This window comes from Nicotiana tabacum, chromosome 12 (assembly GCF_000715075.1).
Source record: "Nicotiana tabacum cultivar K326 chromosome 12, ASM71507v2, whole genome shotgun sequence".
In the NCBI taxonomy this organism is placed as follows: domain Eukaryota; kingdom Viridiplantae; phylum Streptophyta; class Magnoliopsida; order Solanales; family Solanaceae; genus Nicotiana; species Nicotiana tabacum.
Window position 1 is genome coordinate 51,336,985 of NC_134091.1, and position 24,217 is coordinate 51,361,201.

At 34.7% G+C, this 24,217-nt stretch overlaps 2 protein-coding genes across 9 annotated transcripts; one reads left to right on the plus strand and one right to left on the minus strand.

Moving 5' to 3' along the window:
• The first annotated feature begins 4,664 nt into the window (after positions 1-4,664).
• Positions 4,665-8,491, plus strand: LOC107819615 (scarecrow-like protein 1). 5 transcript variants are annotated; one of them, XM_016645745.2, is made up of 4 exons: positions 4,665-4,872; positions 5,068-5,118; positions 5,243-5,319; positions 6,536-8,491. In XM_016645745.2, exon 4 carries the CDS (start codon positions 6,655-6,657, stop codon positions 8,350-8,352), a length of 1,698 nt encoding a protein of 565 aa, XP_016501231.1. In that variant the 5' UTR covers positions 4,665-4,872; positions 5,068-5,118; positions 5,243-5,319; positions 6,536-6,654; the 3' UTR covers positions 8,353-8,491. The 5 variants fall into 5 exon arrangements, with proteins under 5 accessions (XP_016501231.1, XP_016501226.1, XP_016501230.1 ...); XM_016645740.2 differs by having other exon boundaries at positions 4,669-4,872; positions 6,533-8,491; XM_016645741.2 differs by having other exon boundaries at positions 4,868-4,944; positions 6,533-8,491.
• Positions 8,492-9,590: 1,099 nt separating this feature from the next.
• LOC107815163 (small RNA degrading nuclease 5-like) lies at positions 9,591-22,833 on the minus strand. 4 transcript variants are annotated; one of them, XR_012697286.1, is made up of 14 exons: positions 22,646-22,832; positions 21,648-21,704; positions 21,492-21,557; positions 20,035-20,168; positions 19,791-19,903; positions 18,423-18,551; positions 18,265-18,335; positions 17,444-17,503; positions 16,521-16,576; positions 14,319-14,379; positions 13,891-14,155; positions 12,087-12,274; positions 11,698-11,988; positions 9,591-10,021 (listed from the first exon to the last, which is right to left on the minus strand). XR_012697286.1 is itself a non-coding variant. In XM_075226467.1 (14 exons), exons 1-14 carry the CDS (start codon positions 22,745-22,747, stop codon positions 9,898-9,900), a joined length of 1,722 nt encoding a protein of 573 aa, XP_075082568.1. In that variant the 5' UTR covers positions 22,748-22,824; the 3' UTR covers positions 9,591-9,897. The 4 variants fall into 4 exon arrangements, 3 of the variants coding, with proteins under 3 accessions (XP_075082568.1, XP_075082569.1, XP_075082570.1); XM_075226467.1 differs by having other exon boundaries at positions 11,698-11,993; positions 22,646-22,824; XM_075226469.1 differs by lacking the exon at positions 9,591-10,021 and having other exon boundaries at positions 11,767-11,950; positions 22,646-22,833.
• Between the last annotated feature and the right edge of the window lie 1,384 nt (positions 22,834-24,217).

Consider the following 24,217-nt stretch of genomic DNA (forward strand, 5'->3'; position numbering starts at 1 on the left):
TGCAGGTGCGGTTACACTAGCAGAGGTCCATCATCAGTAATCACTCAGCTTCAATTTTTGATCCGTTAACCATCCGGAATCAATCCGAGGCCCCCGGGACCTCAACCAAGCATACCAACAAGTCCTAAAATATCATACGAACTTAGTCGAGCCCTCAAATCATCTCGAACAACATCAAAAATACGAATCGCATATAAATCCAAGCCTAATGAACTTTAAACTCTCAATTTCTACAAACGATGTCGAAACCTATCAAATCATGTCCGATTGATCCCAAATTTTGCACACAAGTCACAAATGACACCATGGACCTACTCCAACTTCCGAAATTGGAATCCGACCCCGATATCAAAAAGTCCACTCCTGGTCAAACTTTCCAAACATTTCAAGCCTAATTCTACTACGGACCTCCAAATCACAATGCGGACGCGCTCCTAAGTCCAAAATCACCTAACAGAGCTAACGGAACCATCAAAACTCAGTTCCGGAGTCATTTACTCAAAGATCAACATCCGGTCAATCTTTTCAACTTAAGCTTTCAACCTTGAGACTAAATGTCTTATTTCATTCTGAAATCACACCGGGCCCGAACCGACTACCCCAGCAAGTCACACAACAGCTATAAAGTATAAAATGAGCAGTAAATGGGGGAACGGGCTACAACTCTCAAAACGATCGGTTGGGTCGTTACAACTATCTGGTCTATGGAGAAGGTGAACTTTTAATTTTATTCTTTGAAATACTCTGTAAATTGCCGTTTGGGACATTCAGTGCTCTAAAAAAATTTATATTGACGCACAACGCGAGAGTAAAAACTTATCTGTAATGGAGGTATGTTTACATCAAATTTTACTAATATATCATGGTTAAATAATATTATTAATATATAGGTGAAAGCATGTAGTCCATGATGAGATGTAAGTTCAATGACAAAAATGTCATTTTGGTTTAATTAAGATTCTCTCTGTTTTCTTTTTTCCTTCCTAAAATCAAGGATTGATCAATAGGAATAATATGCTAGATTTATATATAGCAGGAATAGGAGTCATTTTACATGGTTGTAAAATTCCATCTTCATAAAAACTTTGTGGAGGTCACCCTCTCGCGGAAAGTATCCTTTAGTTTTTCTTTCTTATTTACTTAGAGGGTGTTTGGCTAAGCTTATAAGCCAGTCAAACTGGCTTATAAGCACGTTTTGATTTTTCTACTTGTTTGGTAAATATTCAAAGTGCTTATAAGTCAAGTACTTATAAGTTAAAATCAGTCATAAGACATAAGCTGGTCACCCACAACTTATGACTTTTCAGCTTATAAGACTCTTAGTTTGACCAAGACTTTTACTAGTATATCCTTAATAATATTTTTTAATTTACAAAATATTTTTTCCAAAATAATTTTTTTAATTTTCTCTTCATTCCATATTCGTTGTTTATCATTTTCTCTATAAAGAAAATTTTTAATTCATAATTTTTTGTAAAAACTTTAAGGGTATTTTAGTCTTTTTAACAAGAGAACAACTTATCAGCACTTTTCTACCAAACATATCAACTATTTATTATTAGTTTCAGCACGTCTATCCATACACATAAATATTTATTTTAAAAAATTTTAGCACTTCAAACTTATCTCTTACAATCGAGTATGAAAAGGAAATGAGTTCAAGTTTGTTGTGGGGCATAACTAAAGTAAGAAGAAACCGCGGGTATTCACGATGTATCACATAAAAATGCGGCAGCACCAATCCAATATAGAAGTACTTACTCGAACTCGCACTAATCCAATATAAAATTACTTACTCACTATCGATATTTATATTTTACATCAAATGTATGTTTGGTTAGCTTATAACATGAGATAAGAATATATACCAGATTAAATGATAAAAAATTATGCGTAAACATAATAATAAATATTTATTAATTTGATATAAATATCGGATACCGATAAATTTTATTATTATTATTATTATTATTATTATTATGGTACTTAAGACTAGTTTTTGCTCTATGTTTTATCCCTTTGACACCATTTCTCGATTTAGTCACCATCTGGCTTGTTAATGTTATCCAATTGCAAAGAGTTTCCAAGTTTTATATATACGAGTGCGACATTTGCTTTGTCCATTATCAGAATCACACGTATAAGAAATAAGAAATGACTTTGTTACTTTATCTGATTAATATGTCAATTTGCATTTTGAAAACCTTATTGTGGATAAGGTAAAGCAAATGGATGACCGTGACTTCTAATGCTTAAAAATTACTAATAAATTAGAATGTTCTTGTGGAGGATCAAATACACGAAGATCCATTTCACACTTGGTAGGGAAAAAAAAATATACACTAATGAGAGTCTAATCAATGTCTATTTTGCCATTTTCAGTTTTCTTTACTGAAAACCTCTTGATAGGTAATTTTGTCTTAAAATGACTTCCCTCCTCCCTCACAAAAATATAAAATTTTATTTAGAATATAAAATAAATTTGGATTACTTATTAGACAAAGGGAGTACTTGAGATATGTTTACTTGAAAAGTTTGTTGGAAGAAAAAATAGTACATCAAAGTTTAAAGTTTTCAAAAGACTTTTATTTGTTAAAATAATAATATTAATGAAATTGCTTTAAAATTATAAATTAATATAAAACTATCATTTACTTATAGTTACATAATCAAAATTTATTTCATTGATAAATATCTTGCATTAAGGGCCGAATGCATATTTTATCCAAGCGGTGTCAAGCGACACTAATTCGTCGAAAATTTTTACTAAATATATGTATTAATACTGTGAGAAAGCGGATAAGTAGGAAAAAAAGGACACCACTTGCCATAAATTGTCTCTTGGCGCATTGGTTATGTGTTTGATTTTGTTCTAAGAGATTAGAGGTTCGAACCTCAACTAGCACTTTTTTTTTTGCAAATATTTGAGAGAATATGTGGTTAAAAATTGTGATGAATTGAAATTTAATTCAGAATTTTTTCTAATTTACCACTCAACAAAACCAATAGACTAAACATATTTCTTGTCTAAAAGTACGATAATTAAAATTATTATTTTTGTTCTTCTATAAATTTTGGCATCGCTTACAAAAATTCATACTTATACCCGACTTGCATTCATCGCTGTAGTATAAACGTTACGGATATGAGCAGGGTTTTAAACTTTAAACACTAATAATGAGAAAGCGAAATTTCCTTCAAGCTTAACGCATCAACAGTTTGGTCCCCAGCATGCGTTGAACCACTTATCAACTGAGTCCTTCAAATGTCTACTTTGCCCTTTTTTAGTTTCCCTTTCTCAGGAACCTCATAAACCTCTTGAAGGGTAATTTAGTCTTAAAATGATTCCCCTATTCCTCCCCGAAAAAAAAAAAGTCGCCCCATGTTCTAAAAGATAATACTAGTATTTCTATCATCTCATTTTATTGATGATATTTTGATATATATATATATATATAAGATATTAATTTGAATCATACATTAGATAATGGGAGTACCAGCTTGAAAAGTTTAAATTTTCAATAATAAAAATTTATATAATTTACTCTTCAATTTATAGTAAACACGAGGCAAATGACCAAAGTAATAGCCTGTTTGGCCAAGCTTTTCCCAGTCCAAAAGTATTTTTTTTCTCAAAATTTTTTTTTTTCCTCAACTTGAGGTGTTTGACCAAACTTTTTTGAAGAAAAAAAAGTATTTTTGGAATAAGCAAAAGCAGTTTTAGAGAAGCAGAAAAAAATAACTTATCCCCAGAAGCATAAGCAGAAGCAGTTTTGATTTTTTTTCTTACCAAAAATACTCTTAGCAAAATATGGTATATACCAAAATAACTTACTTATTTTAAACCTAATACTTAGAATTAGAGATTATATTATTGAACTCTCTTAATGTATAAATATTTCTTTTTATTTTTAGGATTGCTTTCTAATGTATAGTGATTTTTGGGACGAATACTTTTATATTTATTGAATGATTTTTTGATATATTTAAATCATCTAGAAAGGAGTAAAGTACTTTTTAATTTTATTTTCATGTTTTACTTAAATAAAATGAAAAAAACTTTATTATTATCTTTAATAATAAATATTTGAGATTATTTATTTATTCATATAATATTAACTATTAAGTAAATTTATTCATATTCTTATTTGTAATTTGATAATTAAAAATACTTTTTAAAAAGCTTGATCAAATATAAATTATTATTCAAAAGTATTTTTTAAATTAATTAGTCAAACACAAACTATTTTTGTCTAAAAGTAGTTATTTGAAAACAACTTTTTAAAAAAACACTTCGGTAAAATAAACGCATTTTTCAGCTTAAGTGTCGAATTGTGATGAGATAGTCACAATATAAAAAGAGAAAAGCACAACCCCTGACTCCTGAGGGAGGGCAAACCAATGATAGTCTGACATTTATAATGGAAATTAATAATTTAAATATTATAATAATTACAAAGAAAATAGTAGCAGTAATGATGCTTTCCGACGTCACCAACCACAACAAAAATAAGACCAAAACACAGGAAACAAAAAATGAAAACATCATCTCGTATGCGTGTTAACCATGCTCATCTCACATGTAACAATGAAACATAGTCCACAAGATTTTGATTAAACGGCTAAGATTGAGTTGGTATTTCATGTGGGGACAAAATGAAAACAGGCATGGATCATTCTGCTTACCCTTACAAAAACTTGTTGTCAAACAACTTGTTCTTGTAGAGTCAGACAAGTTGGTATAAACATGCAGACAAACAAATACAAATACTATAGTATATCATGAGAAATAAGTGGAACAAGAAAAAGTAAAAGGGGTTGAATTTTTTGGATTTTAGGAAGCTTCTTTGCAAGTATAAAAAATCAAAGGGTGTAAGTGTTCTCATTCCTTTTTCTTGAATTCCTTAGTTTCAATTCTCTTGGCATCTTCTTTAAATTTTATTGGTAAAGTCTTTGAAACTTTGATTTTTTTTTCATAAAGGTTGAATTTTTGGCACAAAAGACTAAAACTTTTAGTTAGTTTTGAAAGTTTCTTCATCTCATGGAAATTGTTTAATCTGCTTGCAGCTGGTTTTGTACCTACTAAAGATATTTTTATTGGAAATATACCATAAAAAGGTATATACTATCTGTTTACTTGTTATTTTGTTTAATTCTGTACCATGGTCAAAGCTCAAAATGGGTTTGCTTTCCTTCAAAGACAATTCTGAAATTCATTTGTATCTACACATGAAATTTGCAGATTGCTGTTGTTGATTTTTCTCTCTACTGTGTACTGACTCGCCTAAAGATCTTCCCTTTCTGAGTTCTACTAGACAGGTAAATTTTGTCTTGGTTTCTTTGTCTTAATACTGTTCTTGTTTTCTCTGTTTTTCTGGGTTTTTTTTTTAACCCCTGCCAAATTAGTCCCAAATTAAGAGGATCTGTAGTGTTTTCACACTTCTCCGCATGACTCGAACCAGGACCTAACGGTCGTGGGTGGATTTACCAACTCTGTTTTTCTGGTTATTGCTTAGTTTGTGGTTCTGAATTTGGTGGCTGGCTCTGAATATTTTCTTCAGCCGGTTGCTTTTAAATGGAGTTCTTTATCTGGATACAAACTTCTGTATAATTGTTTTGTGTGTGGATCATGCTACTACCCTTAATTGCTTTTGAGAAGTTAGAGTTGACACTTTACCTGTATGTTCCTTGTAATTACCATATTCATATTCAGGAGGAGAATAGATCTTTTGAAATCAAAGGGTTTTGGAATATTTTCTTTATTCTTGTTGGTGTTTATGTTCTTTTTGGTATTTTGTTAAGTCTCTAAGAGGCTCAAGCCTTCTTGCTTCCAACTTGTTTATACCTTGTCTCAAATGACAAATAGCAAGGACTAGTTATATTAGATATCCTCTTTGATTTTCTCTCCTTTTTTCTTTTTTTTTTGTGAACGTCGGACATGTAAATCCGATATCGTTCTTCAAGTGCTGAAAGAGCATGAGTAGTAAATTAAGGAAACTTCTAACTTAACAAAAGTAAGACCTAGCTTTTGCCGGAGTCTGGCACAAAGTATACTCCATTTGGATGATGGAAAGTCGTTGATAATAGTAGTATTTCTTCGTAAAGAATTCTTCTTAAGCTTGAAAAGTTTTAGTGATTTGGGAGTTGATGCTGTTGCCTGTTGGTAGAGATGACTTGCTATCATTGATGAGTAGCTTTTTAATTCCCTTGGTATCATAGATTTAGTTACTAATTTCAAAGCTCAAGGATTTCAAATAGTAATGGGGAGGAGAGTACATATTCTTTCACTAAAATCGTTTTCTGCTGCTGAATCTTCTGTCTCCTGCTGCATTCTAATCTCAAATTTTGAATCTTCTGTTCCCTGACTTGATATCCAGTGCACAAGGGTTATTTTAAAAACAATACATATTTCTTCTATTTTTACACTTTCTAAATAGTTGAGATTCTCCCGTTAGCTGTCGTTTAATATTGTCTTCTTTTACACTTGGTTTTCTGTTGTCTAATTGGACTGTGTCTCTGTTTGATGTTTCAGTAGCTGCGAGAACATCTCCCATATACGAGATTCAGCTACAGGGATCCCGCAATTGAGTAGCAGTTTTTGTAAGGGCAAAATTCAAGCAACTTTATTTTGAGAATAAGAATAAGAAGTGAACCATGTCTTTAGTTAGATCTGTAAGAACAATTGGAAATGGGAAACTCTACTTTCCAAATGATCACAACGACAACTCTGGCTTGTCAACATCCATGTTCACCAAAAATGCACGTGGGATTATGTATGCAACCGAGTCTAGCAGCACAGACAGTTATGATCCCAAGTATTTGCTCGACTCTCCTTCACCTTCAGAAGAACTTCTAAACATATCACCTTCAGAAGTCTCCGGGAATCCATTTCACCCGAGGCATTCGTCTTCTTTCCAGCCATCAAGAGACTATGATGCGTGTCAGGTTAGATATGATTGTGAAGACATTGTCAGTCAAAGGCCAGATTCATTACAATACAATGACGGAAGGGTCACACTGAAGCTACAAGAACTTGAGAGGGTACTTTTTGACGATAACGAAGTTGATGGGGATGACGTATTTGCTCGTGGCCAGTGTATGGACATAGATGATGAATGGTTTAGCAAAATCGGAACTGTGTTGCTTCATGACTCTCCTAAGGAGTCTACATCCGCAGATTCTAATATCAGTAGCAGTAGTAGCTACAAGGAAATATCTGTAACTGCTCCACAAACTCCAAAGCAGATGCTTTTTAGTTGTGCTGCTGCTATTCAAGATGGAAACATTGAACAAGCATCGTCGATGATTAATGAGCTGAGGCAAATGGTCTCTATCCAAGGCGAACCTCTTGAAAGGACTGCAGCTTACATGGTTGAAGCTCTTGCGGCCCGAATGGCTACATCCGGCAAAGGTCTTTATAAAGCTCTAAAATGTAAAGAAGCGCTCTTTTCTGAAAGACTGTCTGCAATGCAGGTCCTCTTTGAAGTATGTCCGTACTTCAGGTTTGGTTTTATGGCGGCAAATGGTGCAATCCTAGAGGCTTTTAAAGATGAGAAAAGAGTTCACATCATAGATTTTGACATTAACCAAGGAAGTCAATATTACACTTTATTGCAGACGTTGGCAAGTATGCCTGGTAAGCCGCCCCATTTGAGGTTAACCGGGGTAGACGACCCTGAATCTATTCAACGTGCTATTGGAGGCCTTAATGTCATTGGACTGAGGCTTGAAGAGCTGGCGAAAGATCTCAAGATCCCTTTTGAATTCCAAGCGGTGGCTTCAAACACTGCATTAGTCACCCCGGCAATGTTAAACTGTCATCCTGGCGAAGCTCTTATCGTGAACTTTGCGTTCCAGCTCCATCACATGCCTGATGAAAGTGTATCAACAGTCAACCAGAGAGACCAGCTTCTGCGGATGGTGAAGAGCTTAAATCCGAAGCTGGTAACAGTTGTTGAACAAGATATGAACACTAACACCACCCCATTTCTACAAAGGGTTGCTGAAGTTCACAACTACTATTCTGCTGTATTCGAGTCTCTTGATGCAACTCTTTCAAGGGATAGCCAAGAGAGGGTTAATGTAGAACGGCAATGTCTTGCGCGTGATATTATAAACATTGTTGCCTGTGAGGGAGAGGAGAGAATAGAGCGTTATGAAGTTGCAGGAAAATGGAGAGCTAGGATGATGATGGCTGGGTTCACTCCATCCCCAATTAGTCGAAACGTCTATGACTCGATCCAGAATCTTATCAAGCAATATAGTGAAAGGTACAAAGCAAAGGAGGAGGCAGGTGCACTCCATTTTGGGTGGGAAGACAAGAGCTTGATTGTTGCTTCAGCTTGGAAATAGTTACAAAGTATGGTTTTCTCATATAAACCAACAATGTGCATCGAATCAACTTGTATTGACATCTGACTTTGTGATAATATTCAGTGTTTATGATCAGAATGCATGACATAATATACTTTGATGCTATTGATGATAAAAATTAACAATATCTGCTAATGTAGGTTGATGAGAAGTTAGGAGATAAGACTTCTTTTTTTCTTTTTTCTTTTTTTTATCTTTCCTATGTCAGTTTCAGCTTCAGCTAGCTTTTCACACCCTTCAATTTATTCTTCTGCCCACGATTTTGATTAGTTTGATAGTTGAAGTGATTTTCTACCCTTTCACCATTTTTTATGAGCATCTATAAAGTGAGTCTACGAGGATTCTGAACTAGATCAAGAGCAATTTCATGCTCAAGTCTTACATCTAGTTCCTGCATATAACCAAGAAATTTGAGGAAAATTTGTGGTTTCCTCATTTCCCTTCTTTTGTGAACCGCAAAAATAGGCGTTTTTTCTACGTTGTTTACCTTAGTTCCACGCCATATACACCCAATGGGTCAAATACTGCAGTCGCTTTTGGCCAGGTAAATAGCAGTTATCCCAACAAGCATTTCCCTTCTTCAGTGGTCAAGTTAAAATGCTCAAGAGCTTTTTAGCCAGCCACTCCTTTTTTCAAGGTCGAGCTTGTTTAATTAGAGAAATTCTGATGTATGAAGAAGCTAATTGAAGTCTAAGGTAATGTGCTTATGTCTGTAGTTGTATGTGCAATGAATTAGTCCAAGTGTGTCCAAACTGATCATCAGTGAAGAAATTGAATCAGGAACACAAACTCAGGTGATTTACAAGAATGACCTTGGAAGTGGGTGGTATTGACTTTTTTACCACGCTGCCCTTCAAGGTGAAAATTCAAAATTTAAGCTCAAAGGGCAAAACCTTTTGACCTTTAAGGTTTGCCCAACATGGGAAGAAAAATTCAAGACCACCCCGCATAGTCAATGGCTTTTACAACTTTGGCTTAAGAAATTGAAAGTCAACTATTGTAATAAACTTTAAGGTAGGATACATGAATCTTGGATTTTAATTTTGGTCCAAATCCTCTAATTCAACTCAACGAATAGTTATCAGTTTCTTAGTGGAGCACTACTTAGGTCTTCACCTTAATCATCAAGTTGTTCGTCCTTGGCTATTGGCTGTTGACCTTGTGAATGTCAGTGAAATCAGTGGACGCAATACCAAGAGAAGAAGCAAAAACAATAATAGTAAAAGATGACACAGGTTTTAATATAGCATATAACCTACAAATAGCCAAGAACATAGAAAAAGTATAATAAGTTGGCCATACAACTCTAATATGTGGTTCAGCTCCTCATTAACTGCCCCATAGCCAATGAAAAGCAATAAGACACCTTTAAAATACTAGTTTGCAACTACCTTTACATCAAAACTTTCCCTCATAGGAAGTCGCTTCATTTCGCAACTTCCTAGTCTAATTCTACCCTGATAAACTGGGTTATAAAGGTGCTTACTATAATTTGTAGAATATAATGTAAAATAACAGATGTGATCAGTGTTTGACACCTACAAAGCACAAACCAACTTCAGCTTGTGCCTGCAACTCTTCCAAGACTTTAACAATATTCTCACGGGACATTGAGGCATCCGTCTGCTCCGACAAGATTTTCCTCACTCTGCATGCACAAAAAGGAAAAAAAAACAGCAGATTTGCTTAGCACTAACATATTATCAGCGTTGAAACTACAAAACGACTGGCAACTACAAGAAAGGAAATCAGATACTTCCTCGATCTCCATATGACTGGCCACTTATTCAAGAAAGTAATACAAGATTTTTGAATCACTCGGAATTAAACTGGACAAACATACCACCCCACAAATACCCAGAGGATCAGTAGAGGAAAAGGACAATAAAAGGACATGCTGTGGAGCACTTATTTATGCATAGACAGAGTCAAAAACAACTGGCAACATTTAACCACACGTTTTATCCAATTTTGGGAAAAGATCAAGGCTAAGAAGAGGTAGCAGAAAGTTTTGAAGAAAGAATATATAATAGAGAAAAACTGTTAGCCTGAGGGGGAAAAAGATTCTCTCTTCGTGATGATAAACAAGAGGTCTCTGTAACAATTACTGGTAGAAAATACAACTTTAAGACTTCAAAAAATTTATAGAGAAAAATGAAAATAACAGTTTTGAGATTATCAGGCAAATTTTAGCAGGATTACTTCATGTGATTTTAGCAATTGTTAGAAACAGAGAGGTGGCATATACTGTGGCGAGGTACCATTTAATCTGGCAAGGAAAACTACCTGTCTACGCAGTGCAGTAAGGACTCATTTAGTTTTGCGAACAAGTTATACACAGTTTATAAAGTAGGGATTGTGTTAAGATGATTAATAATAATAGCTGGATTATCATAATTCTCTTAGATGTTTGGTTCTTCATATTGAAACCTTTTCTAGATATATGATGCATATCTAAAAAAAGGTTTTGGTGTTAAGTTGGATAAAGATTTGTTTCCAATAATAATCTTGGCCTAGGTAAAAACTTTGCCCGATCTAGAATTGGTTTTAATATTGCGTTAAGAAACAACTAAAGTACTACTATTAGAAACTAAATAATTTTCATTTTCTCAATAAAACAACACTTTCACAGGAAAGTTGAATGAAGTATACTAAAAATATGAGATAAATAAATCCTGAATTCTTTTTCAACCACGAAAAGTTTATTTTCAAAAAGATTCTAATATTTTTGAAAAACTACATGTTCTAATACATGTAATGCTAATATTTGCATTTTGTTATTCCACATTAAAATCAACATAAAATACTGCATATACTATCACATAAGTTACGCATGTATGATATATGTAAGAAACAAAAATGGTAACCAAACACCCAAGATTATTTCTCTAATGAAACAAACCATATGAGCCTTAATGCATTAGCTACTAAATTTTGTGAGCTTGCTTGCTAAGACATGGAATATGACCTCGTGTTCAAGAAATCAGCAAAATAAATAAAAAGAAGCAATTGTTTTAGCATAGTGGCCAAAGATTGATGCTAAAACTATGATAAGCTACCTCCTACACTGCTATACGTGAATGACTCTCAATTTTTGTCAATAAATGTCATTCAGCTATCAAAAAATATTAACGATGTTCCATAATCTAGAAAACCATCAGCAGTCACCAAGGCCAGCCATCCGACTATAGAGGCTAAAGCTAAATCTTGACACTAAAACCCAGTAAGTAACTTACATTATGCATAGTTCAAAGTAAGGGAGAGGAACAGGAGTTTGTGCATTTATTCCTTGGAAACAAACAATTCAGCCAAATAAGATTTTACCTTTGAACTATTGCAGTGTCTCCATGACCAGTGCAAATAATAAGCATTGCATTTAGAGGAAGATTGGAGTAAATGCTCCTGACTCTACGATTCATGTGGCTCAGAATGTCCTTCAGTTCAGGGGTGATATCATATTTGAAATTTTTTCTGCTAGTAGACTTTTTCTCACACGTCAGCAATGCTATCATTTCTGCCAACTTTTTATTTAGCTTCTCAGGCTCATCTGCTTGCTTCCTGAGATATGCATATAACTCTGCAAATTGCGTCCAGATAAACTGTACTTTATCATTTCTGACCTATGAAGACGAGAGATGCCAGTATAGTGAGCTGTTGGGTTCCTAATCAGTCTGCTTTCTGAAAATCTAGCAAATTAGATTCTTTTGACTAACCTCTTTGTTGGCTTTTGAAAGTGCTTCATCATCAGATGATACTGGAATTGTATGGGACAATTCAGCAGCATATCTCCTCACTATGGAAATATGATCAATGATTGAGGATTTTTTGCCAGAGTCACTCAGAACTGAAAGAAGCTTCTGCCGCAGTAATCGTTGACATTGAGGTATACCAAAATCAGGCCCTAGTTCAGGAAGTTACAGCCCAATGAAGTCTAGGATGCGTTGATCCAAAAAGCAAAAAGGAGATGATTTGGTGATGGGCCATCATAAACAACATAAAATAGCATAAAAAGAACTCCATTTGGACAAGCTAAAAAAGAAAAGGTAAATAGAGATCGAAAAAGAAAGCAGAAGAAGGGCTTGCTTGTATGTCTGGTTTTCATATAATCTACCACAAAGTTCAAATTACATGTTACCTCCAATTTATCTACAAGCCTCATTTTTTTTATCGGATGCAATTAGTCTCTAACAGCACTAACTATTATGCAAACTGCTGATCTATATGATGAGGGACCATTTAGGTCACAAATGTGTTTAGCAAGCATCAATTCATTCATGCTATAGTGAAAGTTAAGGGCGGGATTATGCTCCCATATCCAAGATCTATGTAGGCGATACAAATTAGTTAAGATTATGTTTTAGGGCTTAATACATACCCCCCCCCCACCCCCACCCCCCCACCACCACCACACACACAAAAAAAACTTGCACTAATTTCCCTTTTACACCTTAATAGAACCAGGTCCCTTTTACACACCTTAACTTGAAAATTCCGTAGCTAGTGTCCCCCATAGTTTTGACACGTGGCAAGCACGTCTTTTTCCAACATTTCTAGCGTGTTAAGAGGTTAAAATTATTAAAAATTGAGACAAATTGGACACTTAGATGCTAAAGCAGATTGTGTTTTAAGAAGGTAAAGGTGGGAGGGTGGGTGATTTCTTTTTGTTACCTTCACTACAGATGTGGGTCAACAGGAGTAACTTAGGTGATGCCAAAGATGGCACCAGACACTAAGTCCCGGATTTTCCCAAACAGAAGAATGGAGGAGGCTCTCAAGTTTGAAATCCAAACAGAAAGGACAATATGCTGGAGAAATAGGGCCAAAACATGGCCTTCCATTGGTTCAGAGCATTTCTGGGCCCAACTTAATGAGAGGATAGACCAAGAGGAACCTAAAGGAGAAAAGGCAAAAAGCAAAAAAAAAAACACTTTCATATCATGCAATTAGCTCTATCCCTGCACCCTTCCCTTCTTTCTTGCATCCACCATACCAAACCAAAGGGCCTCTAAGAGTTTAGAGCACACAACATTTAGTGCAGTGTTATCAAAGGCGCGCTTAAGCTCTGAAACGAGGCTCAAACATGTTGAGCGCTTCGCCTCGCTTAGCGGGCGCTTCAGTATTGTCATCAAGACTCTAAGACATACTTTTGCTTACCAACGAGCGTAATCCTAAAGAGGCGACACTAAACAATTGATATTTTACTTTATCGTAAATTTTCTTCAACTTCTTTGTCCATATATTTGGTATTCATGCTTATAGAAATTAGTTTTGGACTACACATATATATTTGTAGTTATTCTCTATTTGCGTCTTTCTTCATTAAAGCCCACGCTTTATTTGCGCTTAAAGCCCTACCAGACCTTAGAGCTTTTTTGCGCTTTTCGCCTTTGATAACACTGATTTAGTGGCGCATTAGCATGCGTAAAAAGGAAATAGCCTACCATTTTTCATTATCAAAACTAGAAAGGAAATAGCCTACCATTTTTCATTATCAAAACTAGAAAGGAAATAGCCTACCATTTTTTATTTTTAGTAGTGCTAGTTCCAGAGTAGCTTTTGCATCTTCAATGCTGTCATGCCCATTGCCCGAGTCCTGTATCTCCCTGCCGAGAAATTTTCTGCTCAGAACGCGAAGAGCAGCTTTGTAGGATCCTCTTGGATGTTTGTACAACACAGCAGTATCGATTACCAAATTATGAATGATCTTCAGGGCTAACAAATCATTTTCCAAGGAATGCCCAACCAGAATGGTCTCCTTGTGAACCAGTTTCAAGAACTCCTCCTGAAGAAAGAAAAAAATAGTTAACACAAGTAGGACATGTATAGCAAATCATCCACCATGCATGTCCAAGAAATCTGCAAGAAACTATTAATGATGATTGCTTCATTTCCAATTATTAAAATGGAAGAAAGAGGCTAGCAGATGAAAGGCTCTACAGATGAACCTGGATATCTTTAAGAGTGGTAGTCACATCCTCCAACATCTGACAAGTAATTCCACTATACCTGCAAAAGTTCAGATTGCTAAACATAAAGCAAGGCTATCACTTAATGAAAAGAGAGGAAGCATATATATTTAAACTGCAAACAAGCTAAAGGTGTTCTTTCAAGTTAAAGACTTGCCTTCAGAGTTGATGTGATTCCGTCCCACCCAAAAAAAAAAAACTAGAGAACAGACTGTAAGACTAAAATCTTCAAGAAAGAGAATGTAACTCCTAAGTTTGTTTATTAGTTTTGTCTTCCTCTTTGTTTTTGGGAAAATATTTTTTTTCCTGCATCGTTAAGTAATTTTGTGCTTAACAACTATTTTAGGTTACCTTACCAAAAAAGCAACCATTTTAGCTAATAAACAAGAAATTTTATTTCGCCTACATCAGAAGAAAATTGGCAGAGTTCAGCAACTGCAAGTTGAATTTCAGCTGTGTTAGCCTCCCCACTGAGCACTCCCCCCTTCCCCACCCCCACCCCCACCCCAAAAAAAAAAAAAACCATCTTCTTCGACGTCAGAAATGGGTGAAAATGCAACAATCTTTAAAAATGAACTTAAGAAAATAAAATCAGAAGCTATTTTTTCTATGAGAAACTGATAGCAACACCAAGACACAATCAGAAAGTGAGAATAAACAGCTATCTTTCCCACAAAACTCCTAAAGTTGACTTTTGTATTCTTAAACAACAGTTTTCTTTTGAATCATCCATCCAGTTCTGTTTCCACATTGTCCCTCACTAAGCCGAGAATGGAATTACACTCGCTCTACCCCATAACAATATAAAATGGAAAAACACAGAGAACAAAAAAAAAAAAAAAAGGATAAAAATTATTGCCCTACAAACTGCACACCAATTGTGTTACCTTATCAAAAAAAGTAAAAAAAAAAAAAAAATGCATCCCGAATTACCACCCACATAACCCTTCTGCCATTTTTGCGATACCTTGCTGGGAAAGTGTGGTTTGAGGCGAGTTGAGTTGGTTTTAATGGAGGTCTAGAATTTCGAGAATACTTACCATAGGAGATAAGGTTGGTGGAAATATAAAGATAAAAAGGTGAGAGACAATAGAAAGAGAGAGAGAGAGAGAGAAATAGAATGATTTTATAGGAAATACTAAGAAACTTTTTGTTTATGGTTAACAGGAAAAGGTTTTATCCCTAAAATTAAAAGAACAAACGAAACTGAAAAGGGGAAGCTGTGGAGGGAGATTAGGTCCTGGCTATGAAGCTCGAGTCTTTAGTAATATCTTTTTCTTGGTTCCATTTTCTTATTCTTCTTCCTACTGTGTCCTTTTCCCCCTCCATGTTTCCGTTCGTCTTAGAGAGCACTTTTCTTTTACTTATGGCAATGAGAGACTGGAAAATAAGGAAAACTTAAAAGATAATAGACAGAGAAATAAGAGACAAGGGCATGGTGCAGTGGTCAATGAAGTGGGTGCAAACCGTAGCCAGGGTACAAATCCCAACGGAGACAAATGACACTTGGTATCTGCGAAAACCTTGGTAGGTAGAGGTACCCGGTACCTGTGCTAGTGGGATGTAGCAGCTACTCGGTGGAATAGTCGAGGTGAACACAAGTTGGCCGGACACCACCATTATGATTTAAAAAAAGAGACAAGGAAGAAGCAAAAAATTAATCTATTCTCAGATTTATCTTGGCTTGGTTCCTTTATTAAAAAAAAGATATAGCGTCTCAGTTCTCTTTTCCATGAACTATACTAGGTAGTTTTTATTATTACCTGAAACTCCAAATTTTTGCGCTCAAGAAAATACTAAATACACAATAAAGTTCATCGATTTAATCAAACTTATATGGCAGCCCCAAGATCAAAATGGTAACAGTAGTCAACTCTTACTAAACCAGGCATGAAAACTTGACATGCGGGACATTCTTTTGATTGATTAAGATCAAATAAGAGTCAAAGAAAAACAAAATCAAGCTCCGACAGTAACACATGAATGCCTATTAACATGGATACACCATTTGAATACCACTGAAAAGCAAATTCCATAAAAAAGAAACACAATAAAAATCATTTGGAAGTTGATAAAAAACAGACTTCAACAATAATATGGTGGCTAATTCTCGAATCTACTAAGTATATATTTTAGCATGTGTGATCAACTGAAAATTTAGAAGTTAGCAGACATAAGCACCTAGTATTGTAGTCAACAATGTCATTTGATGGTTTGACCAATTTATCCAGTAGAACCTGCAAATGGTTAATGATATTAGCAACAGAAAAAGCAGTAGTCCTATTGATATCATCTGAAAGACCATCAGACAATTGATCACAGATCAAAATCTCTCGAAACAGGCCAGGGAGGTATACTTGACATCAAGTTGAGACTTTTGATGACCATACAGGAGGATAAAAAAAGCAAAAAGAACTTGGTAGACCATCGAATTCGCGTAAAACACATACAACGGAATAATAGCCATTAACACATGATGCATGGACCAATGGGCAATATAAATGTGCTAACTTGTTACATCTGTTCAAAAAGACGCCTGGATCACTACAGGTTTCAGCTATACAAATCAACAATCCCAACATATATGCAGTCTGATTCATATTAAACTATTGCAGATAGCCCAAATAGTGCGGGAAGGATATAGACGATTCATATAGGCGATCCCAACTAGATGGTATTGAGGTGTATTTTATTTTTTTTTGGGTGTATTTGATTGTTGATTGATTGATAAAGGGAAATATATACCTGCTGACTTGCTATATTTTTAACGAAAAAAGGTGCCTGGATCACAACAGTGGTCAACTACAAAAATAAGTAATCCTGACATATGCCAGCTGGTTCATATTAAAATAAAGTTTCCTGACAAGGCTGGTTCACATAAACTAATTACGGACCACCTCTCACAAAGGCAAAATGACCAATAAAACGTCAAAAGATCAGGATAAATGGCATTTCTACATAGAAAACAACTCACTATGGACAAACTACATGATGAGGAAACAACTTTAAACAGAATGGAACTATTAAAGTAATATAGAGATCACCTAATTGTCATGCAAGCGAGGGACGAAAAGTTGAGCAAGAAAAGAAATAAGATGAAGTACCTGTCCTTTAACATCCACTAGTGTCACTCTGGTAAGCTCAAAGCCTTCCCTTGTAATACACTACAAAGACAGATATTCTTAGTAAAATGAAATGAGCTTTGTTTGCAAGGCCTCCAATTTAAAGAACAATGAATCAATGATAAACAAGCATTTCCCCTGCTCCAGCCCAAAAAGGTAACGAGTTAAGAAAAGAAAAAATTAAGAACAGCAAGCATAACATATCTGTCAGCCTGCCTACAGAAGATACATCAAAAGTTATTGTTTTGGCTTCACGTGCAACACAAAGAAGCTTCTTGATAAAATGTATATGCAATAGCAAGCAGTGGAAGAGCCTTTCTATCATTGAATAACATTGATGAGACAAACCACACGAGGTTCAAAGCAAAGGCTATTTGCAGCGGAACACACTGATAGAAAAGTACGTTATACTTCTTGTACAATCTTGAGAACTCTAACTTCTTGTACCATCTTCAGAACTCTTAAGTCCAACTAATCTGAACACAACTTTTATCCCCATTACCTCAGAACTGATATTTTATATAATATACATCACTTTTGAATCACATAAACTGATAAATCGAAGTCTCCTCCCATCCCCAAACTTGTCAAAGATATCTAGATGCAGTAATAGTTAAGCTACTATCTCATCTAAAAACATTACTAGTCATAATTAAAATCCCCACCATCTTCTCAAATATTTATCTTCATGGAGTAAGGAAATGAAGAGAAGCAGACAGCATCCTTATGCAATATAAGTACTTTAGAAATACTAAACCATAAGATTATGATGAACAGATAAAGTTAAATTGCTGTTAAGTTACCATCTCGCAGTCAAGGGCCAAAATTTCATGTGGAGATGTTCCTGAAGGAGCAGGGAGCGTTGAAAGAAATTCTACATGGGTAATGAAAAACCATGGTAAATGTCAATAATCTTAATGAAATAATTCAATAAATTTCAAGTTCTTGGAATGCATGTCACCTGGTTGGTCATAACAGTATCCATTTTCTTCTAGTTCCTTATCCGTAAGTGTGTAATAACTGATGGGAAATGGTATATCCTTTTTGAGGTCAACAAAAGATAGAGGCTCCGTAGTGGGAGTCTCAGCACCTGCATGAATAAGGGGATGATTAAGGCGTGCTTGGAAACTTGGGTATTATCGAAACACAACATAAGAGAGTGGAAGGGGGAAAAGAAGTTCCTTTTTGATTTATGACTGCTCCTGCGTGCATATAATACCCTCCCCTTAAAAAGATCCACTTTTCAAACAAAGACCTATTTTTGAAAATCTCCATGACTTATAATTTTAAATATCTGCAATAGACCTCAATGAAATATAATAGTTCTAAATCTTATCTTCTTGTTACTTGTCAGATCTTTGGAGATAGCCTATCTTCAGTATATAAAAACTAGGCACACCATTATTAAGTTCATATATTGCAAAAAGAGTCGCATTTTTGTTTATTCATGGAAGAGACAAGGATTCAACATTTTACTGATATTTACAACTGCTACTAAAGTAATTCTATCCTTCATGCTTTGACCTTTAAACATCGTTGAAGATGGGGAAAGAAAAAGTCATTATTTTCAACTCCTGCTCTTGAGTTTGCATATCTGGAAAAAGTTTGCTGCGGCTCCAAACAGGATGTTTGCTCAAATCAGTCACTATGAGCATTTTTTTCAATCACTAGGGTTGCAAATAAGAATCAATGTGGTAACAAGTGAATGGCGTATTAGACAATATGCTTTATGCCATCACTCGACAAACCTGCTATGTCACAAGAGACGAGAAACTATAGGCAAGTATCAGACCATATTGACTAACCAGAGCACAAAGAGCACAATTGAGAACTGTTCAGAAGAATCTTTAACTGTTAAATTCAGTTTTTGGGGTTGTCAGCAGTGCTCTTGTCTGAATTAAAACAGGCGAAAAAAGCAGAGAGCAGTTAAGCAAATCCAAATTAAATAAAATCAAGCAACTTGTCTATTTCTGAAAAGTCTTGGTAGAGTATTCACCCAGTTCTCTAATTTAACAGCCAGCAGAAAATCTAACCATTCTAGCAGGAACCATCCATGAAGCTTCTCTAAAACTCATAGGGGGCAAAAAGTGTAACATAAACAGATCTTAGAAAGGTGCACACAAGGTTATAAATTACAACATAGAACAGAGCAGTCTTGTTGATATAAAGTTGGAAGAGAATGTGCCTGCTTTACCAGGCATGTCGTTTCTAGACCTCCTTCCACAAGCAAATGAACCTCTACCATCTTAAAACTAACCAGAAGTGGAGCCACAATAACAAAGGAATTGCAACAAAGACTTTTAGAATTTTTCTTGGATCAGACTCGGACCTTGTTCAGAAGACTCGGTGTTTCTTGGTGAAATGTGCTCAGCTTCTTTTCTTTTCCTCTTTGATTTGTACGTAAGGAGTGCATCTATTGTCTGATTTCCATCTGATACACAACTACCATGACAACAGCCAATAATAATAAGAAAACCATAATTTCCATTGACAGAAGAGTACCAAAAAGTTTAAAAACAAGTAACACAAGAGTTATAAGATATTGATTATTCAAACATTAATGTATAAGCAACCTGAGAGCTAAAACTGGCCTCGGAATACCACAGCATTCTTTGAAACCTTTGAGCACTTTAGACTGTGATAAATATAGAGCGGCATCAAGGCCAGGAACATACAGCATAACCACTTTAGGGATCAAAGGCTTGTTCTGCATGCAAAAAGAAGGAGGGAAAGAAGTAACTACATTCAGCCTCTAAGGAAGATATTATTCATCAGAAAACTGATTCGGACCATCCAAAAGCCAAACAAGTACCTTCATTAACTAAATTCTATCTCCCTACATGTCAAATCACAAATGTGCAAAATATTAAAAGTTCAGGATGTACAACACCTCGAATCTCATATGACAAAAGACCCAACAGCAAGTAAAACCATAACCATTTCTTTAGTATTATCAAAATTTCATTGATTCTGTTTCAAATAGAGCTCGAACTCAAGTAAGAAAATCTTCGCAACTAACTCATTCTCCTAATGACTCACAATGACATCTAAGATACTGCAACTATGTGTGCTGATGGTAGATTCTGTATATTCATCACAGTAACATAAAAGTCAAAAACAGGAACTAATATTTGAATTATCTACGAATAAAAAATAAAGCTGAGTCTAAGACTGCATATTAGTAAATGAAGGGTAATTTCGAAGACTGCAAATTACTAAATGAAGGGAAGCGTACAAATGTATTTTTGTGAATTCATACAGGTATTTGCTACATACAGCAAAATATGTCAATGTGAACACCTAAGATGGGAAATAAGTCCAAAATTGATTTCTTTCTTTTTTTCTTCCCTTTTTTTGATAGTCCATAATTTCTATAATATAAACACCAAATCCGTGTCAGCAGATATTTACAAGTTGTCAATGTGACTCAACTGAGTCAGAATGGTATTCTTTCCTTACACCAGACTAACAATTAAAAATGATCTTTCATTTCACATTGTCCCCGCTATTTTGGACAAATCTTCGATTTCTTTCATTCTATGTGTCAAGAAGAGACATAAAGGAGACATGACTTATTTCTTTTCAAATGGGTGGGTCAGTAAGTGAATCTAACAGCACATAATTGCACAAATCAGATACTCCATATTGATTTATATAACCATCCACATACTTCTTTAGATTTCAACTATCTGTGTCTAATACCATAATGTAGGTCACTAGCAAAACCTAGATCATCTATCTAGTCTGGAGATGCAAATGAACAGTTAAGGTTATCGTTCTTCAGTATAATCTAGACCACCTAACAAAGAATCATTGTTGGCTAGGTTATTTATACATCTGCGTCATATATATATAAATAATCCAGCAAGCAATGAATCCTTGAAAAGGACTCCGGTTGAATGATAAATCTCAGGGTAAGGACATCTCAACCTGTCCTCACCAGATTTTCATCGAAGGATTACAAAAGAGCGAATATACATATAAAGAGACACACGAAAAAACACGCAAAGAAATGCATGAAATGCATTACTTTGATAAAAGCCCATGACGGCATGAACCCATCAGCAAGCACCCACGTGACAAGACCTTGCACGTCCTGTATTATCACATTAAGCATGATAAATCAACTTCTAACCTCTTGTAAAATAAGAACAAATAAACTCGATCAGTATGTTATAGAACATACTTGAAGGTTCAAGGTTGAGTTGGATTCTGGTTGATTGAAAACAATATCTGCTCTCCCCTGCATCACACTCAAAACTTGAATACCAATCACACAGACATTTATACACAGTTCAACCAACATGCATGTATCGAGTTATAGTTTCTCTTGCACAATGACATATATTAACGGATCAGACACAACTACTCTGGAAAATTTAACAACATAACCACTGTCTCCAAAACAAACACAACAAAAATAACTACCAACCACCAAATGGAGAATGATGCTCACAACAGGAATAGCATGTAATGGCGGTCCAAATTTTCAATAACACATATATTAATTTTTCCAAACAACATTCCTCTTCTTCAGGAGAGCAACTTAAAAGGTCTAGACAATACAACCCGCTTAAATGAAATCAGTCTGCAAATTGCAAAAGATAGTTCTTTTATCGGTTTTAAAAAAGATACATTCTTTTCCCACTTTTCTAGACTCGTCTCTTTTCTCCATTTTGAGTTTCTATCAGAACTAATTCTTTTCCAAAGTTAATGCCTTTATAACCAATTTCAATCTAATCCACAATCAAAAACATATCCCCTGATAGCACTAATTTCTCACTAGCAATTATCTCCGTTTCTCTCACCAAAGATTCCTCTTTTAAAATTAAAAAAGGCTTTCTTAAAAAACAATTCCTCTTTTAAACATTGAAAATCCAGCCAATACAAACCAATTAAATTAACTCACCCCACAAGCTCTAAAAAGGTTTTCTTCCCTTTTCTAATTTTTTTCCCCTTCACTCTTTTCTCCCTTCTGGTTTTCTACATAAACCAGTAAACTAGTGCATTAATAACCAAAAATCCATGAAATACAGATTACTCAACAACCCCCCCCCCCCCCAAAAAAAAAACCAAAAACAAAACTCATAATATAAGCCAAATGAATTCACATTCATGATATATAATAGTAGAACCGTTGTAAATACACAACACATATATACATAACATGAAAAAGTTCCAAACCTGAGGGCCGTAAACGTCAAAGAAGGGTTTGTGTTTAGGGTCTTTGCAGGTATTGTGTTGTTCGTCGGGCGTTTCTTCTGTTTTACTGTTCTGGCAACTCATTTTAGTTGTGAAGAGAGGACGGAAGCAACATGGAGGAGTACCTCGTTAGGGTCGGAGCCTTCTTATACATTTTTTTCATGAAAAAGGTTTCGAAAATGTTTTTTTTTCTTTTAAATGTTTTTTACAAAAGGTGATTTTACATAGAGCAAAATTTCTATGATTTTCATTTTCTTGAAAAATTTATCTGAAGATTTAAATAACAGAAAAAGAACTGACGACAACAGGTTTCTAATTCGTTTTCGGGAGTTCATAATTAATTTTAAGAAAAATAATCATGACTTTTCGCATATGATGGTTAACAAACTCATAGCTTCTTTTTTTGATTGGCTCAACACATTATTAGTTTTTGAAGTACTTAAAAGTTCAATAGGTTTATATTAGCCTAGCTAAAAGTTGGTTCCCAGATTAATTAATATGGTTAGCATAGTGTAGGGAAAAAATAAATAATATATATAGAGAGAGAGTGTACTAAAGCGTTTTTGCTTTCAGGTTATTTAAAAATATGTTTCTAACTTTTAAAAATAATCAAGGGAACATAAATTTTAATCAACGTATAATATCTTGTTAAGGACATTGATAAAAACAGACTCCTAAATATATCTTATGTATTGATATTTCTTCTTGACGATAGTTAGTGTTATTAGTACTTTCTCACTTCGTGTTTTAGTTCATTTAACCTCTCTCATAACAATATTTAATTTTTTTTCATATAAAGTTAAGATAAAGAATAATGCAAAAAACTCACTAATCCATATTGGTACGATAACCTTTTTATTACTCGAATAGGTTGATAAGTATACTGCTGTTGTTTTTTAAACCATTTGTTCCATGTTGGCATGGATGGAGTCCATCCAAGTTGAACGAAATACACAATGAAGAAATATGGCAACTATTTCCTCTCTTATACATAACAAGTTAATTTGGAAACGGTCTTTTTATCTCTAACGAGATAGGGGTAAGGTCTGCATACTCACCTTTCCCAGATTTCACTTATGGGATCACACTTAGTATGTTATTATATACATAACAAGTTAATTTGCACGAGACGAGGCATGCCAAATAAGCGATAAACAAGCCAAAATTATCGCTTCTGAAGGCATGATGTAGGCCATCACAAACAATTTACATTTTTAAATTAAAGAATTACATCTCTCTCGCTTCTGCGTAACACCTACTATCGCCAACTAAAACCCTAGATGCTAATACTTTCTTTGCAGTTAACATCCTCGTTCCACCACTATGGCACCGTGATTTTCATCTAATTCTCTTTTTTTAAACAAATTAAGTTGTATGTCTTTGATATTGTCTGCTCTTTGTGGTTGTCTGTGTCCTTTATGACTGAGTTGATAAGTTTTTTTCGCTCTATATTTGTTTTATTTTTTTTCTTATTTGTGACTGATTTTGCTTTTTGACTGATAGTAAAATGGATGATATTTCTCGTACAATTGAAGATCTAGCTTGATTGGATTT

What these genes read in the sequence shown, in the direction of transcription:
- LOC107815163 (XM_075226467.1), bottom strand. Translation starts at nt 22,747, where the DNA reads ATGAGTTGCCAGAACAGTAAAACAGAAGAAACGCCCGACGAACAACAC. An exon ending in CGTCATGGGCTTTTATCAAA is followed by an intron (nt 20,169 to 21,491) that starts GTAATGCATTTC and finishes TTTTGCATGCAG; the next exon opens with AACAAGCCTTTGATCCCTAA. An exon ending in CACCGAGTCTTCTGAACAAG is followed by an intron (nt 18,552 to 19,790) that starts GTCCGAGTCTGA and finishes TTATTCATGCAG; the next exon opens with GTGCTGAGACTCCCACTACG.
- LOC107819615 (XM_016645745.2), top strand. Translation starts at nt 6,655, where the DNA reads ATGTCTTTAGTTAGATCTGTAAGAACAATTGGAAATGGGAAACTCTAC.